This window comes from Arvicanthis niloticus, chromosome 5 (genome assembly GCF_011762505.2).
Source record: "Arvicanthis niloticus isolate mArvNil1 chromosome 5, mArvNil1.pat.X, whole genome shotgun sequence".
Classification (NCBI taxonomy): Eukaryota; Metazoa; Chordata; class Mammalia; order Rodentia; family Muridae; genus Arvicanthis; species Arvicanthis niloticus.
Window position 1 is genome coordinate 15,660,603 of NC_047662.1, and position 19,182 is coordinate 15,679,784.

The 19,182-nt window shown below is 50.9% G+C and overlaps 1 protein-coding gene across 4 annotated transcripts in view; it reads right to left on the reverse strand.

Moving 5' to 3' along the window:
• Window positions 1-18,930, reverse strand: part of Capzb (capping actin protein of muscle Z-line subunit beta) — a 96,266-nt gene extending 77,336 nt beyond the window's left edge. For 2 of the 4 annotated variants that reach the window (XM_076933876.1, XM_076933874.1), the window contains exon 1: window positions 17,573-17,708. In XM_076933876.1, coding sequence (XP_076789991.1) covers window positions 17,573-17,662 — 90 coding nt within the window. In that variant the 5' untranslated portion in view covers window positions 17,663-17,708. Of the gene's footprint in view, window positions 1-17,572; window positions 17,709-18,765 lie in introns of those variants that run through there. The other 2 variants (XM_034501970.2, XM_076933877.1) reach the window with 2 other exon arrangements.
• Window positions 18,931-19,182: the final 252 nt, after the last annotated feature.

Here is a 19,182-nt window from a genome sequence, read left to right on the forward strand (position 1 = left end):
CCTGCAGTCTATCGAGCAAAGGCCTGGATACACAGAACCCAGTCCAGGAAGCAAGTTCTGCTGCCATGAACAACAGCCTCCAAGACCAAGGTCACTCCCACCCTGGGGGTGATGTACTGCACCTTCCACAGATGCTTCGAGGAAAACTTCTCAATGATTTTACCAGAAATGCTTGAGAAGACAAATCGTAGCTGACTTGAATGTTATACAGAGCGGCCAGCATACAACTGTGAGCACCACTGATCTATTCTTAGGAGGAGGAGGCAGAAGATTTAGGATTCAAGGTCCTCTTCCACTACATCGTTAGTTTGAGGGTAGCTCTTGAAATGCTGAAAGCAGTGGAGACCCTTTGTCCTCTCCCGTGCAGCTGCAGCAGCAGCAGCAGCAGCAGCAGCAGCAGCAGCAGCAGCAGCAGCAGCAGCAGCAGCAGCAAGAGCTTTCTCTGTGGCCCTAATACCAAATCTTGCTTCTGGACTTCCCAGCCTCCAGGACTGAGGGCAGGAGGCTTCTGTTGGTTATAAATTATCCAGTCTATGGTATTTTGCTATAGCAGCCCAAACTAGAATGATGTACTGATTTTTGAGACTTGTCACTGCAAAGCCTTATGTGTACATGCACACACATATACAGCAGGGCAGTATGGTCCAAGCTGGTTTCCTGTTGTGTTTCTGGCATGAACAGCTTCAGGTAGAGGCCACTTCTGGATCCAACCAGAATCAAATGTGAGGAAAACAAAACACCTATTTCTTCTCCTCCTGGAATTCAGCGCTTTCTGCCCAGGACCTCCAGGTACCACCACAGAGAAAAGCAGATACCATTTACTGAGCACTTACTATGTCTCAGGGCTGCCATGTGAGCCAGGCCCCCTCATCACTGATACTGCAGGCCTGACTCTATCCTAGGTAAGGCATAGGGCATTCCCTGCTTCATCTCATCTGACTGGCTGTAATGGGGAGGCAGCAGTCCAGGGAACTAAGCCCAAAGATGCAAACTTCAAAAGAAAAGGGGGCAGGATTTAAATGCAGACAGCATGGCTTGAGAGTCAAGGTCCACACATTCAAGAACAGCCTTGTTGCTAGGACAGAGGAAACACTAGCCACACCTATTCAGACCTGGGGATGTGTGGAGGAAACATCAGATATGAAGACAGAGCTGTGCTCCTGGCCCCAGTGGGAAGGAGGAAGGGGCAGAGAGATGGGTCCTGATTCCCTCAGCTTCACTCCATCAGCTGCAGGCTGCCTGGAGACCCACCTGGAAGTAAAAAGTGCACATAAAGATACCTAGTTCCTCCTTACCTTCTGAGCATAGAAGTCAGTATCCTGTGTCCCCTTACCACCAGAGTGCCCTCCAAGGAAACCAGAGGAACCCACTAAATGAATGGCATCTTATAATTCTTGAGCCTGGAGGAAGCCCCATGCTCTTATATCCAAGATGCAGAATGAGGCGTGGCATAGAGGGGGATGCTTCCACCTCACACACATAGCACGTGGACTTCAGGGTCCTTACACAGTACCCTTGTTACCCCACAGCATTCCTGGAGATACTATCCGGAAGACGGCCTGAGGCAGGTTCACAGCAGGAATGGTGAGCCAGTGGGGTTTGACCAGCACTGCTTTTCTTCTGTACAACAAATCTAAGAGGGTCATCACACTGGCCATTTTATAGATGGGTCTGCTTTAGGAAGAAGCCAAAACAGATTTAAAGAAAAACACTAGATGATGATAAAAAGACACAAGTCCAGCAAGCATGAAGCCAGAGGCTGGCCAAGCAGAAAAACACATCCCTACCACATTTAGTGTGTTCCAGCAGCAGACTAATGCAAAACCAAAATGAGAAATGAGAAGCCACAGAGGGGCTGAGCCTTTGACCCTGCATAACAGGCCTCTGGTCCAGCGAGCACTGGACAGACATGTCCTGCCCCCTCTAACAACCATCTTCAGACCTTAAACATGCTCAGACCCATAAGCCCAAACTCCATCCACAAGCCAAGTCAGGGAGCCATTTCTGAGTCCTAACTGCCTGACTGTGGCCCCAAGGCTCTGTGGTGAAGGCCCCTCTGCTGGAAGATGTCCACCCAGCTCCTCACCAGATGACACAGCTCCTTTCTAGCCTGCTACATGCTTTCTTTACCTCCCGTACAGTGAAGCCACAAGTTCTCAAACCTCCTGGTTCAGAGAGCCCAAATCACCAGGACTGTTTTGGTTTGAAACACAATTTGGGTCCATGAAACACCCCCCACTATGCTCCCCACGTTTGCACACCCGTATCAGATGCTGGGATGAGCCTGAATCCACAGAGTAAGAGGGCAGCAGAGCACAGCCCCCCTAACCACCCACTCTGCCCCATCAAGAACGGAGCCTTCATTCCCAGAGGAGCCAAGCCAACTCTGAAAGTTGGAAGCACACATCTCTGAAGGCGAGGAAAAAGAGGGCCCGCACTCTCTCACTGGAAAATGTCCGGTACTTACAGGGATTAGGCTTCTCCTCCAAAACACAAGAGGAAATGTGTGGAAGAGCAGAGCAGTGGTTCAGACCTGCAACCCATGCTCGGGAGGCTGAGACAGAATTCCAGGATAGCCTGAGCTACAGAGCAAGTCTCAAAACAACTGGGCGGGAGGGATGGCTCACTGGTTAAGGGCACCTGCTGCCTTGCAGGGGCCCAATGCTCTCTTCTGACCTCAGCAGTACGTGTATGAATGTGGTACACATCTGTACACCCAGACCCTACACATACAAGATAAATAAAAAGAAATCCTACAGTTTCAAAGAACAGACCCTTTAAAACAAACAAAACAAATGTCCAGTGAGAAGGCTCAGAAGGTAAAGGCACTTGCCACCAAGCCTGATGGCCTAAGGGTGATGACCCCTGGACTCAATTGAGGGGGCTGTGGGGGAGACTTACTCTTGCCATCTGGCCTCTGGCCTCTTGACATCTCCACATGTGTGCTAGACACAGCCCACATGAAATAAATTCATAAAATAAAAATCTTTAAACAAAACACATAAAGAAATCTTTAAATCTTATTTCATTTGAGGCAGGGTCTTGCAACGTAGACCAGGCTAGCCTCAAACTTGGGAGCCGTTGCCTCCGAGGACTAAGATAGAAAAGCATGCATTATCACACGTGGTTTCCAATCCTATTTTTAAAGCTGCACTGTAACTATCCCCACTGGAAGATGTGCATAAGCCAGACTTCCAGACACATGCTGTGAGCAGAGTCTCACAATCTGGAGAGCCTAGTAAGGCTCTTATTATGCATTCATTTACAGACAGGGTCTGGCTATGTGGCCCTGGATGGCCTGGAATTTGCAATGCTCCTCTGCCCACAAGTGTGGGTGCCACCACATGTAGCTTTGTTTTTTTTTTCCAGGCTGGGGCTCATGCAGCCCAGGCTACTCACTATGTAGCCGAGGACGATCTTGAACTCTACTTCCCTGCTGCCTAACCTACCAGGTGCCAGGGTTACATCCAGGCACCACCGCAGTGCTCTGAAACTTATTTTTAACTCTCCAAAATCAGTACAGTTGGTCCTTTGGTATCCAAGAGGGTTGGGTACTGAACCACCCACCTCCCCACCTGCGGTGATCTGAATGAGAAGTAGCCCCCACAGGCCCATGTACTGAACACTTGGTCCCTGGCTGCCAGTACTGTCTGGGGAGGTTGTGAAACTCTTAGGAGGTACAGCCTTGCTGGAGAAGGCTCGTCACTGCAGGGGGACCAGCTTTGACAGTTTATAGCTCTCCTGACTATCTGTTCACACTCTGCTTCCTGTGTGGATAAAGATGTGTCCTGCCCGCTCTCTGCTCCCCAACACTGTGGGACCTCAGCCCAAATGTTCTTTAAGTTGCTTTTGTGCAAAATACTGTCTAAGCAAAGCAGCCCCACGTACACAGGTACCACAGCCACAGATGCTGCAGTCCACTCTCATTTTTATTTTTGTTTGGTGTTTTGTTTTCAAGATAGGGTTCCTCTGTGTAGCCCTGCTGTCCTGGAGCTCGCTATGTGTAGACCATGCCAGCCTCAAACATGGATTTTGTTTTTAAAATGTCATTACCTATGTATGTCTGTGCATGTGTTCTCCAATACTCATGGAGGCCAGAAGAGGGTGTCAGATCCATTGAAGCTGGAGTTAAAGGCATTCGGGGAGTGAACTCAGTGTGGATCTGAGATCTGAACTCCGTCTGATCCCTTCTGGTAGAGCAGTAAATGATCTTAATCACTGAGCCCCTCCTCCGGGTTTTTTTAAGACAGGGTCTTGTGTGGCCCAGTCCAGTCTTGAACTTAATACATAGCTCAGGCTGGCCTTCAACTCCGGAGCCTCCTGCCTCTACCTCCCGAGTACTGGGATTATAGGTGCGCACCACGTCACCTGCCCCCTCCTGTACAGGTTATAGCAACTCTAGATTGCTTACAATACTTACTGTAACAAGGCTACCGGTAAACGGTTGCTGCATTATTTAGGAAATAATGAGAGAGAGAGAGAGAGAGAGAGAGAGAGAGAGAGAGAGAGAGAGAGAGAGCATTGTGTCCCTGCTGTAGCATCTGCTGTAAACGAATGGCGCCTCTCATAGCTTCTGTGGTGTATTTGCTACTTGTGCCCGCTTTGCTGAGATGCCCATTTAAGAAAACTGCTAAGAAAACTCCCCAAGCACACGAAGGCCATGAAGCCGTATGCCTGAGCAGCCAGTACTAGTCAAGTTACTAGCAATACTTACTGAGAACCTAAAATTCTCAGCATATGGCAGCTGCTTTCCTGTTGCTGTGATAAAGCCCCATAATCAAGGTGACTTATAAAGAAGGGTTTCTTTGGGCTTCTGGTTGTAGACCCTTAGAGTCTATGACGGCTGAGCAGGCAGCTGAAGCAGCAGCCGACAGCTCACATCTCGAACCACAGGCTGGAGGCACAGAGAGCTAACTCAGGATATGGAGAGTATCTGAAACCTCAAAACAGGGCTCTGGTGATATATTTCCTCCAGCAAGCCACACCTCTTAGTGCTCCCCAAATGCCACCAACAGGGGATGCCAGACACTTGGGGGAGACATCCTGCTCAAGTCACCACAATGTATATACTAAGCAGATGATAAAAAAGATTGTGACCAGGCCTGATAGGCACAGCTCAGCAGCAGAATACACGCCCATGAGAAACAAACGGTCCCCAAAAGGAAACCATTTTAAAGAAAAACCAATAAGCAATAGTTCTGGCAGGGAACCAGACAGGAGAAACCATGAGGGCTGACCCTACAGAAAGGGGGCCATCTCAACTTGCAGACCATGCCACACGGAAGTGAAGCTCACTCTAGGCAGCAGAAGGAGGTTGCTCACAGGACCCCAAAGGACAGCAGCCAAGCAGAGGCCACCAGGACACTCACTTGGCTATGGGACCAGAAGAAACATAAGAGAAAAGTGCTGGTCTGTTTTGCCCTACAGTTTCACTCCTGGGGACTTCCCTAAAGGAAGAGAACAGGGGGCAAGCAGAATAGACAGACAGACAGACATCTCTCTACTGCACCACAGCACAGGAAAGAGACGATAAACCTCACCTATTAATCATGTGATCCTCTGACAGAACACTGGCTATGAGGCCTCCTCCAGGGCTGCCATGAACATGTCATGATATTATGTGGTCTTCACACCCTGCACTTTGAAGGCCACATGATGGTCTACATAACAGGCATCACGTGTGCACCCAGTTACTGCTATCCACGATTCTCAAGTACAAAACAAACCAGGAGCCACACGTCAAAGGAACCCTAGTTTGAGTTCAAGCTGTCACTGGATCTCTTCTTTGAGCAATCAGAGAACCTGCTTCAAGCCCCGCCTCAGCTGATCTTAGCAGTGTATGCACCTTACACCACTTTTAGTAGAATGTCCTAAATGTAAAGGCTCTTGCGCACAGAATTCTGGGAACTCAGCAGAACAGTGTATGCGAAACTCTAAGGGCTGGCCAGAGCCATCAGCACTCACCCACACTCATCCCAACACACAGGCCATCACCTGAGGCTTGGAAACCTCAGCCTTTGTAGTAAAAGCCATTCCTACAAAGCACCCAGTTCATCATACAAACATGGGTCCAGTACCTGTAACCCAGCAACTGGGAGGCAGAGGAAAGAAGAGCAGGCATTCAAGGCCATCCCTGGATGCAGAACAAATTCAATGCTAGTCATGGCTATAGAAGACCATCTCAAGTTTTTTTATAAATTAAAATTCAATAGAAATGGTGTAGGACCTGAAAAGTCAACCTTGGTTCTATGTTCTTGCATTCTGCCAATTGGTCTTACAGGGGAAGGACCCCCCTGGGGCCCTAGCAACTAGTGATCTATGATTTCAACAACCATCGCTTCTGGGGCTGGGGACGTGGTTCAGCTGGTGGAGTGCCTGCCCACTACGCAGAAGTCCTGCATTGGATCCTCAGTAGCACATAGACCAGGCATACAGGCATGGCAGCCTAGAACACTAAGGGAGACTTAGAAGCTTTGGGTCATCTGTGACTACACAGGAAGTTTGAGATCAGCTTGGTCAACCTGAGCCTCTGCCAAGCCCCTGTGTGAAGAGAGAACTCTGAACATTCTCACCATAAACGCCCAAACAGACAAGGTAAGGATTTAAACATTACATGAAGTCCACATGGACATAATGTTATGTTCAGACCACCTCGCTCTTGTCCTAGCCATGTGATCTACAAGACACCTCAGACTCTTCCAAGCCTCCATTTCCATCTGTGAATAGAAGTGTGGCAAGAAATGGTAATGGCACAGAGGCTAGCCCAGTGCTCCCCTTGCGCAATCAGCCTGCAGCCAACAACCCAGAGGGAGGTCCGCTTTGTTCGGGTAAGGAAGAGGCCTAAGCGTAAATGCTGGAAGCTGACTTGACGGCCGGCCCCTCTCTATCTTAATCTGTCCTGAAAAAGTACAGGATTTTGTAGTCCAGGGATTCTCAGAACTAACCCAACGTGACAGTTTGCACGACAAAGGATCAACTCATTGCAGATACACAAAGCCTATTTCAAGTGCCCGTGCGAAGCCTGCGAGATAGCACTGTATATAGATGGCTCTTCTCAGTTCATCCTCTATGGATGGGGAGTGGCTCTTGGAAAGGAAGCGCTGGGCTTGAGCTTGCAGGTCCATCAGCAGCGTGAAGGATGCAGATCTTGTTGGGAGGGGCTTCCCAACACTAACCTAAGAGAGCTGCCGTCCTCTCTCACGTCATTCCACTGTCTTGCTTCCTGCTCGCTACCTTAGTCCCAGCACTACCTACTTTAATATCAAACACATGCTGGGTTGGAAATATGGCTGAGCTCACAAAATGCTAACTCATCTTCCCAAGGACCCAAGTTCAGTTCCCAGCACCCATGTCAGGTGGCTCATAACCACCTCTAACTCCAGCTCCAGGCGATCAGATGTCCTCTTGTAGTCTCATGGCAAGCATGCAGACACAGAAACAAAACTTTTTTTCTTTTTAATTGGGCATATGGAGCGGTAACTGACGCCTTTAATCCCAGCACTTGGGAGGCAGAGGCAGATGAAACTCTGAGTTCAAGGCCAGCCTGGTCTACATAACAAGTTCCAGGCCAGCCAGAGCTACATAGTGAGACTCTGTCTCAAAAAAACAAAATGAAATATCAGACATGTGCCCTCAAACAAAATAATAAACTCCTGAGGCAGTGACATCTGGTGAGTCTGTGGCAATTCACAAATGCAACATGGGTGAACAGAAGCCGAGAGTGCCCATGAAAACCTGTCATCTCCAGAAGAGAAAAAAGTGAGCCAGAAAACAGGTTTAGTATGGGAGAGGCAGCTGAAAAAGACCACTGATAAGCGTCACACCTTGGCTCCTTCAAAGTCTCTAGGCACCAAGTACGGCTAGCACACCAAGGTTGGTCACTCATGCTCAGAGAAGGAAAAAAAGAAATCCATTTTCCTCGGAGTGGCTTATGTTATCACCCAGAAAGAAAGCCCCATTTCAAATAGCTTGTTCACAGAGCGCAGGTGCACGGCTGGTGACGCTCAGAGCTGGTGAGGTTTGCAGCTTGCCTGCTTGGAGCAATGGTGCAACACCAAGTGCCAAATCCAAGCACACAAACCAAGCGAAGGGGTATACACACTCCAAGTCCTCGTGGGTCCAGCAGCATGCTAGGCAAGCTCACAGACATTCGTGGGCGCTCTTCCCAGCATGCACTGAGCTAACAGACTATGTGCCGAGCTTTGCACTGGCTCCTTCAATCCTCATAACCCCATTAGAAACAGCTGCCCCCACTTCCTGAGTGCTGGGGACCGAACCCAGGGCACTTACCCTAGGCAAGCATTCTACCACTGAGCTACACACCCGGATAGAAATAGCTACTTTATTGTTATTGGGTTTTAGTGGAAGGTTTTTTTGTTTTTGTTTTTGGTTTTTTTGGGGTGGTGGTGGTAGTTTGTTTTTGAGTCAGAGTCCCACGTAGCCCTGGATAGCCTGGAATTCGACAATCCTCCCGCCTCTCTCCCAAGTACTGAGATCAAAGACATGCACTGTTACACCAGTAAAAATAGTAACTTTTACTCTCACCATCTCCGAGACAGGAAGACCATCTCCAGCGCACCCTTTCACAGCCTTAGACCTGGGAATCCAGACTGCCTGGGATCAGTGAGAAATGCCAAAAACACCGGCCGAGTGGCGCACGCCTTTAATCCCAGCACTTGGGAGGCAGAGACAGGCGGATTTCTGAGTTAGAGGCCAGCCTGGTCTACAGACAGAGTGAGTTCCAGGACAGCCAGGGCTACACAGAGAAACCCTGTCTTGAGAAACCAAAAAAAAAAAAAAAAAAACAAAAAGAAGAAGAAGAAAAGAAATGCTAAAAACGGCAGGCAGCTCCTGGAACTAAAGGCCAAGTGCTTACCCACCACCACACCACTGGCTGCCATCAGGATCACAGGTGTTCTCCCAGGGGCACGCTGCCAGCCTTTGGTCAAGAGTGAGCTGACCTGACCTGACCATCCCTGCTCAGCTCTTCCTTTCCCCAGCAAGATCTTGACTCTGGCTGCTTTAGCCTTGTGAAAGTTGGGTTTAAGAAATCCAAAGAATCTGAGCAGTGGTGGCGGCCCAGGCCTTTAATCTCAGCGCTTGGGAGGCAGAGGCAGGCAAATCTCTGTGAGTTCGAGGCCAGCCTAGCCTACAAAGTGAGTCTAGGACATCTAGGGCTGTTACACAGAAAAACCCTGTCTCAAAAAACCAAAGCCAGCCAGTCGGTGGTAGGGCACGCCTTTAATCCCAGCACTTGGGAGGCAGAGGCAGACGGATTTCTGAGTTCCAGGGCAGCCTGGTCTACAGAGTGAGTTCCAGGACAGCCAGGGCTACACAGAGAAACCTTATCTGGAAAAACCAAAAAAAAAAAAAAAAAAAAAAAAAAACCCAAAGTGGGTGGGGTGTGGGAGGAAAAGAGGGAGGGAGAGAGATGGAGCCAGCCAGCCAGAGAGACAGAGGGAGATCCATCCACAGAAAACTGGACATGGCTAGGTCTCCCACTCAGACTGCCCTGCTCTCTCACAATGCACCCCACCTGTAATACGCTGGACCACACCAACACTATCAGTTTTTACCTACCAAAAAATGGCAGTCTCACATGGCTTATCCTCATATAGGGAAGCTGTTCATATCATTAAGAACAAATAGGCCAGTCAGTCAGTCAACAAACACCAGTGGAGCCACACACATGCCAGGGACAAAGGGACATTGCTGCAGCACTCACAACGGAGCAAGGGGATTGACTGTTTCCCTCCCCAAAATAATAAACAAACTTAGCAGGCAGAAGAAGAATGGTCAATGGGGCATGCCCAACGCCACTTACATCACCAAATGCCTAAGGCTTGGGATGTGAATCACAGGAAAATAGGTAAGGGAACCCTGCAGGGCTTACCCACCAACAGTTCCCAACAGGCACTGTCATGAAGGCTTGGCCTGCCTCTGGCTTTCTTGTCACTCTAGAAGCCATGGATGCTGGCAGGACCTGTCTGGGTGCTGAGTCAGATCCTGCTGGCGGAGGCAGAAACACCACCAATGCTTCCATGCTAGAAGGCTTTCTAAAGCCACACTGCAGGGTCCCTCCAGCCTAAGAGCTGTTATTTCAACAACCTGACCCAAAATACTAACGTCTTCCTCCTACACTAAGCCCAAACTTTCTCTGTCACTGTGGCTAGATCTATTGAGGCTTCAGTTTCTCATCTATAAATTTGTCATCTATAAAATAACCATCCCAAAAGAATCCGATTGGAAGAAGCTTTTGAGAAGGATGGGCCTGGAGGCGCACAGTAACTGCTCACGCCTCACTTGGGCCCCTGAGCGAGTAACCACTCTCTCTCTGAGCTTTCGTTTCTTTATCTGCAGCAAGAGGAAATGGTTCTAGGGCTGGGGTTGACAGTACCAGATACCAAGATTGTGGGCACCCCCTTGGCAGACGGAAAGGGACACCTGTGACTAACAGGAGCTCTAGGAGTGGGTACACAATCAACCATGCAGTTTCTCAGCAACCTCCTATTTCAGGACCCTCAGGGCATATCTCAAGCCCAAAGCTGTCACCTCAACTCTCAGGACAGCCAAAACCAATAATTTACAATTTACAATCATTTGCATGCAAGTGAAAACCCGCTCACCACTGAATGAGACTTAGCCAGAGGGGCTATCTGCAGGGTGCACGCTGAGAAAGCTCACTGCTGAGGATTTGATTTCTCAACAGTGGCCAGAGAGATGGTTCAGCATGTAAAGGAAGGGATTTGCCATACAAGCCCTACAAACTGAGTTCAATCCCTGGGATTCATACAAAGGTGGAAGGAATTGTCTCTGATCCACACACACATGCACGCACCCCTACCTTTAATCTTAGTACTTTAGAAGTGGAGGCAGGAAGATATCCTATCCATAAGCAACCTGTGTCCCAAACCTAGGTGAGGACACCAGGCATTTAGAGGTGCAGAGGACCAATAAAAAAGCACACACACATGGCACAGGGAGCAATTCTGAGTGGCTCCCTGAGGGGCCAACCTGCTAGGGCAAGGCACCTCAGGGTGGGCACATACACGCTCCTCCCCCAGTTAGTAGTATAAACTACAACAGAGGAGGAAACTGAGTCTGTAAAACCAGAAAAAGCCCAGCAAGGTCCAAGCCACCAGTAGAAACCCCTGAGCAACAGGACAACATGAGCAAGCCTGACCTGAACCCCTTCTGCCATTCACAGCTCCCAAGAAAACTCCCCTGGCTCAGTGCTACTTGGAAGCTGCTTAGGAGCCATTTGCACCAGCTGAGTAGTACAGGTAAAGGTGTCTTTCAGAGTTTGACCACAACCACACATCATAGCAACATTTTGGTCAAGAACCAACTACATACGCCAGTTATGGTCCCTAAGCTGAGAATGCCTGGTGAGAAGAGCCTAGCCATGAAGTATGGGCTGTATCTGAAGTTACAGATGGTTCCCCTGGCAAGTAGAATCCCCTAATTTTTTTTTCTATATAAGAGCACTACGGTAGTGGCCAGTCAGATAATGGTTTTGGAGACGATCCTGATGAGTTCAGCACAAGAAGAGGAAGCTTCAGGGAACAGTTTAAGCAGAAGTTCAGGGTCAGAGCCAGGGGGAACAGCTGCCAGCGCCCCACACTGTGGTAAGAGCTCTGAGGCCAGAAGCACTGAACTGGAGTTCTCACCAGGCTGGGGTTACCTGGGCTGGTCCCTAAGGCTGCCAGCTTTGGGTTAGGGGCTCCACTACAGCATTCTCCTAAGCGGTGAGGCTGCCTCCCAGGCCAGCTGGGAGGTTACATGAATGGCCAGCCATCAACTACCCATGGTAATAAAAATAACCTCCTAACAGCAGCCAACATGTCTCTCACACTTTAACCACCAGGCAATGCCTATAGTTTTTATACACACTCAGGCAATCCCCATAATAACCCTCCATGGCAAGGCCACGGGCAGCAACCACCCTGGGCAGGAGTAACTACTAGGCCACAGCTTTGGACCAAACAGGATTAGAAGAGTGCCGACGACCACAAGGAAGGCACAGAGGTCAGAAGCAGGGTGGCAGCAGCAGGAGGCACAGTACAGGGAAGGCAAGGAGGCCTGCCTGCGTCACCGTGTGGCTATCACCACCCTGCTTCTCTGTGTGTCTCTAGCTCACCCAGAAGCCTAAGACTAAGTCTAAGACTTCTGGTAGATGTAATAGCTGTCCACAGAATGAATGACAAGGAAAAGGGCTGAGGGTGGGGAAGGCTGGAGAGACAGCTCAGCAGTTATGAGCACTACTTCCTCTTGCAGAGGACCCAGGTTCCGTTCCCAGCACCCATATGGTGGCTCCAAATCGCCCCTAACCCCAGTTCCAGATCTGATACTCTTCTGACTTCCACAGGCAACAGGCATGCATGTGGTGCACGGACACATTTGTAGGCAAAACACTCACATACATAAAAATAAATAAACCTTAAAAAGAAAGAAAAATAACTACAGGCTGCTGGGCCCGGAGTCAGGCCAGCCTAGGCAGGCCCTGGTTTCCTCATCTGTACGATGAGAGTAGTGTGGGCCTCTCTCATAGCACTGCATGGAATACTAAAACAGGCAATCAAAGCAGCTCCTGCTGCTCTGAGAGCCACTCTGCAGAGCCTCCCACACTGCAGAATGCCTCAGTAATCAGGGGTCTCAGGCACTGACGTGGCTAAAAGCCACAGTACACCAGGCTACATAACAAGTGGCACCAGCAGGCCCAGGCTAACTATGCAGAAATGCCCACTCGGTGTCATCCATCTATCAAGGTTCTGTGGGTACCATTATCTAGGATTTAAACTGACCAGAAATAGCTGTTTTGTCCATGACAAATCATCTAATCAGAAGGCCTGCATGGGGATCTCTGGGGGGCAAATGTACCCCTCAACCAGAGATGGCAGACTCTCCAGCTCACTGTGCCTTTCTGCCTTTCTCCACCATGCCTTCCTTCCCAGACCACAACCAGATGGGCCCAGACCCTGGTACCTCTCAGGTGATACCTACGGATGCACCCCATCCCCCTTTCCTCCCTCCTTCCATCTGCAGGACCTCTCTGTACAGCATGGCTAGAGGACTCCTGCTAAAATACCACTGCTCCATCAGCCTGCTCCAATTTCCACCTGCCCTGTGAGAAATGTCACTGGCTCCACACTGTCCAGACCAAATGCAAAGTCCTGAGCTTAGCAACTGGCATCTGGCAGCACACTTCCTCTCCGTGTCTCTATGGGGTGGTTCTCAAACCCACCCCAGTGACATCACACTGACCTTGGACTTGGTACAGTGGACTCTCTAGCTGACGGTGCCCCACCCAAACCTCCCCTTCCTCTTTGGCTGGGCAAGGTCTTCCTGGGCTTCAGGCCCAGCCCCAGAGCTGACTGAGGACTAGAATGTCTACAAGGCTGCCCGGAGGAGGTGGAGCACCTGACTAGCAGGCACACGTGGTCCTCCAGAGTTCCTCCCAAAACTTCTCCCTTTCAGCTGTATAAAACTTCTTGAACATACGTTTCCTCCTCTCCAGGATGAGAGGACAGGGATGGTGGCTTCCATTTGTGTCACATATGCTTGGGTACACAAAATATGACAGAGAGTAGATATAACCCCAACTTACTGTGTGGCAAGTGTATTACAAATGCCCTTTCTGGCCGGACAGTGGTGGCGCACGCTTTTAATCCCAGCACTTGGGAGGCAGAGGCAGGCAGATTTCTGAGTTCAAGGCCAGCCTGGTCTACAGAGTGAGTTCCAGGCCAGCCAGGGCTACACAGAGAAACCCTGTCTCGACAAACAAAAACAAAACAAACAACAACAACAAATGCCATTTTTGGACCAATGACGGAAGAAGAGAACCAACTTCCCAAAGTTATCCTCTGTCCTCCACACACAGACTGTGGAGCACCTCCACACACACAAACGATAGATTTAAAACCATTTCCTTTTCCTGTTGTCCCTATGAAATGTTCCCCTCACACTGCACATCAAGGAACTGAGGGGAAGGAAGGAGGGGCACTCAGGACTCCTCCCAGACACGCCCTGCTCGCTCGGAAGGCAGCTAGGGAAAGACAACCACCTCAGCTCTGACTACCTGCTTACTCATGGCCGTGGATCACTTCCTGAGCTCCAGACAGCAGTGCATGGTACAGGTGATAAGGCTCTGTGCGGGACACGCACTCCTGCATTCTGTCCCCTGTCCTTGCCCCTTCGATCAAAGGGGACTCCACCCATAAAGACATCAAATCCAAATCTGATTTTTTTTCTTTTCTTTCTTTTCTTTTTTTTTTTTTTTTTTTAGTTTGTTTGTTTGTTTGTTTGTTTTAAGAGAGAGGGAGTAACTTGAGACAAGATCTCTCTATGTATCCCAGCAGGCCTGGAGCCTTGCTATGTAGAGCAGGAAGGCCTTGAATTCATAGAGATCTGCCTGCTTCTGTCTCCCAAGCACTGGGAATTTTAAAGGGGTGTTCGTTCCACTATGTCTAGTTCTAAGTCTAGCTTCTTATACACTGTTGTCTGTGGCCCAAAGCTGAAGCTTCCTCATTAAGCTTTTACAAGGCAAAAAACAACAGCTTCTGGCAGAGTGGATGGCACATGGCTAGAACCCCAGAAATACCTCCACCTCCTTCCACTGAAGCATTTGTCTGTGGATGCCTAAACCAGCATGACACTAGCTGATCCCAGAGCCAGTAAATGTGCAGTAGACTCTTCCAGGCTTCCATACCCAGCCCTCCCGGAGACCTGTGCCAGGCCCCTATACCTGCGGTCAATACTTCTGAGACACTCAGTCTCACATAAGGGCTAAGCTACAGATCTGCACTTCACACCGTTCACTTGATCTTCTGAGCGTCAGATACTCTTTGAACAAAAACAGGCTGAGCAGTCGCTGTCTCCAGACCCTGGGCCAGTGACAGTGGTGGATGTCCACCATGTCCCAAGGTTACACCTCAGGCTGCAGGCTGCAAACACACACACTTCATTCCACTGGACCAAGACCACTTGAAAAGCCAAGCGCGTGGGACCCAGATCAAGCCCCAATGTTCCCTTCCTCTGCAGCTCATGCTGCAGTTACAGGAAATACTGTCTCCCTTAGCATTAGGGAAGAGTGACAACGTGTCTCATGTTGCTCAGGCTGGACTTGAACTTCTGAGCAGCCGGAGTTATAAGCATGTGACACTGCCCGTCTTTCCAAGCTCTATTCTAGGCCCCTCAACAGTGGAAGCCAGAAGGCCCTCATCTGTGTCTGCCTTGCTCTCTGCTGGCTCCTCAGCACAGCACATAGGCAACACACAGCAGCCTCATGAGACACACACACCTAAGCAGTGGTACCCCGCAGCTTCAGATACTGCCTAGGAAGAGCTGTGCAATAAGCATTTCCCACTCTGGCATGCAAGGTTCTGAACTTCAGGTCCCTTGCCCTGTGTCTGTCCTCCTCCATAGAATGTAACAGTATAGCACTTCCAAATTAGGAACAGAAGATCTACCTTCAAAGGCATATTTGTCATTTTCTCAATCTTAAACTAATAATCACAGGCTACTTATCAAAAGGAGACTGGCTGGATTTACTTGAACAGGGCAAGCATACATGGAGTCTCTAAGACAAAGTATGCACAAAGTTTTTTAAAGTTATACTGTTTGTTTGCTTATTTATTTATTTACTTGTTGGGGGAGGGGAGACAGAACTATGTGATAATGCAGGTTAGAGGAAGACTTGGTTCTACATATGGGTTCTGGGAATTGAACTCTGCTCCCCAGGCTTGGCAGCAGTCACCTTTAACCCCTGAGGAGGAGACCACAGAGATACATTCGAGTCTACTCCATGATTTCCCCTTTTAATGATAGGAGTGAGCTCTCTTACCAGCTCTTGTCATCAGTGCCATCTGTGAGCCAGAGTGACAGGTCCTCCTTGACCTCTCACTGCTTCAGCCCCACTATGAGCACAAGCATCTTAACTCTTAGAATAACCACCTCAAAAGTCCAAAGCCATGGCTCTGTTGGTGCTTTGACATCGTGAAGCATTTAGAGACAGTAGTAAGGTTGTCTGCTCAAGGAATATAAATAAACCCCGCTTGCCTAAGCAAGCATTAATAGGGACAGTGAACATGACTGCAAGAAAAATCATGGACTCCACTCAAGTAAAATGTGTTTAAACTCTCTCCCCTCGGTGGGTACACTGGAACTGGCGAGCCACTTGCTCTATCAGCAAGTCCAGTGAAAACAGAACCATGGTTGTCTTCATTCGGTACCTATGATGCAGCCCCCACTCCACCACCTCTGGTTTGTCCAAGCTACCCACACCAGGGAATCAGATTATTCTAGCATAGTAGGCAGTCAGAAATCACTTAAGGAACTGGGGTCCATGAAGAACAAGTTAATGCATGTCAACCCCCAAGTGGCTGCATTGGAGACACATCCCAGACCACACTGCACAATCTCCTGTTTCTTTTTTGAAACAGGGTCTCACCCTCACTGTGGCCCAAGCTGGCCTTGAATGCCTTAAACAGCTGAGATTACAGGTAGGTGGCACCACGCCAGGCCTTCCAAGCCAGATCTTTCAGAGTTAGGTACTGTTCTAGGACTAGATAGACGGGGACAGAAAACACAAAATCTGTCCCCGGAGAGCTGCCGATCAGGCCCACAGGCTATACTACTGGCTCACAATGGCCAATCCCTAACAGGAGACCCACCCGGAGTCTGCAGAGGTAAGCACTTGCCCTCCCTGGCTCTACCTGAACAGCCCATCATTACGGTTCTTGAACAGTGTCATTATATCAGATATGCAACAGCATACAAGCAAGATCGCTGTTTGGAGGCTGCTAGGCATGCTCCCGCTGGCCAAGCGTGCTCTCCGCACAGACTCAACAACATTTTGAATAAGTTACAATGCATGCCCCAGCTTTTCTTCACCTGTCAGACAGAGACTCTGTGGTCACTCCACCATCCTCTCCTGCCTTGGTGCTGGGAGCACACATAGAAAACTTCAGGCTACTTTGAAGAATCTCACCCAAAACTATCCTGGACAAGTCTTTCCCCGTGCAGACTAAGGTCAGGGATTCAGACTGCTCCCCACCCCCCACCCCAGGCCAGTTTTCAGCCAAGAGCAACAGTATGAAAAACAGTCTTGCCTATGCTTTTAATCGATATATAGAAAGTTTATTAGCCAATCAGATTTAGTCATCCCCAATTCAGTCGCTGCACCCTTGATTAAACAAGGAACAGGGCTCCTCAAAACCATCTACGGTCCAAAATCCACTCCAAAACATCTACCAGGCAGGAGGGGAGCCACCTGCAAGGCTGTTATGTCCTGCATGGAGCAGGTGGATTGCCTTCTCTCTCAGCCTGCCTTAACCTACCTCAGCCTTCTTTGACCATGTGAGGTAGTTCTCTGGCCCATCCACCTGGATGGTGGGCCTACTCTGCATGTATTCAGGTGGGTTAGGGGGTGCAGGGCTATGGGGGAAGGGGAAAAAACACACCTAAGGCTCCTCAAATAAGTTGCTAGCTAGCGTAGTGTGCCTGTCTTCATTACCAAAACAAACACCATGAGTAGAGTCAGGGAGTTCTGGGCCTCTGAGTTCCGGAAGCTCACCTGATCCGAGCCACCTCCGTAATCAGCAGTTCCAACCCTTACTAGCTGACAGTTCAGGGGGAAAGGAAGGCTGCGCCTGCTAGGCTGCATCGTGTCCAGGCCGTACGTCGGGCTGCTGAGCTTGGTGTCCCCCCAGGCCACGGGGCTGTGGCCTCACAAGAGCGATTGTGAGTTCACTCCTGTCCTCTTTGCTTACCCACCGTCAGCATTCTGCTCCTCACTCAGGCAGGGCGCCCCTCAAAGACGCGATGTACTAGCTGCACTGCCACTAGGGCCTCCCAAGGGAAATGCCCTGCTCTGCCTTCCGGGCACACAGATGCCGCCCTTCTCTCCCTCGCTCACTTGCTCACTCACACCGAAGCGGCCTCCTCAGAAAGGGGCAAGCCTAGGAAAGGCACAGCACCCGCACCACCCCTACCCTGGCTGGGGCTCCCCCCCCGCCCCCCCGATCACCAGAGGCCGCCCAGAAAGAGCCTCCTAGGAACAAGGGAGGGGACACCTGGGTCAGGAACAGGAGCAAGCAGGGTCTAGACAGGAGGGCGAGAGCAGCGAAAGGCTGACGCAGGCTAGGCTAAGTCGTGAGAAGTCGGGGGGAAGGGGACGGCTAGGGCCGCGGGGGGCAGGGAGGTACAGGAGGGGAACACAGCTGGAGTAGAGGCCAGACTTGAAGACTGCAGAGAGAAGATTCCATGACGGTGAAGGAAACAAACCTAGGCTGAGTTCACTGGAAAGCGGTTGTCGGAGTGCAGGCTGGGGCCATGGAGAGAAGAGTTTGGGGGAAGGGGGCCTAGACTGGGCCACTGGGGCGAAAACCACGGTCCCAGCTTGGGCCCTGGGACCCAGCCCTGAGGCAAGGGGCCCGAGTTCAGCCCATGGGATGAAGGCCTGCGAGAGGGGTGCCTGGCCTGGCCCCTGAGAGAAGGAAGGTCTAGCCTGGGATTGGCGAGACTAGCCTGGACATGCAGGGGGAAGAACTGGGCTCCACATGGAGCCCAGGGCGGGGTCACAGGCTATCGGGGCCTCCCGCCGCCCACTCCGGACCCAAAGAGTGGCTTCTGCCTAGGGTCCGGGACCCCGCCCCTCCCCCACCCCGGATCCCCACCCTCCCCCGGGCCGGCGGGTCGGCGAGGGAGTGGACGCGAGCTCCCGCGGTGAGGGGGTCCCGGGATGGAGCCGTGAGGGGGTCCCTTTACCATGGTGGCGGCGGCGGCGACGATCCCTGTCCCGGCGTCTGTGGCTCTCCCCCCCGCAGCAGGGCCCTGCGCTTCCACTTCCCCGGGTGCCCAAGAGTGAACATCCGGGTCAGCGCCCCCCTCCCCCCTCCCCGCGCCGGGCAGCCACCACCTTCCTTCCCCGCCCCGGCCAGCCCGGCCCGCCCCCCAGCCGCCAGCTCTCGACCAATGAGCGCGCGGGGCCGCAGCGATCGCCAAGTATGGAGCGCCGCGCGGGGGGCGGGGACGGGGGCGGGCCCTGTGGTCGAGTGGGCGTGTCCTGACGCGGGAGGGGCGGGCCAGGCGCAACGCTCCTGCGCGGCCAGGGCTGCGGTGTTCCGGAGGGACAGGAGTGCTTCTGTCCCTCCTCTGACTGTCAACCTCGCTTCTCGCAGCTGC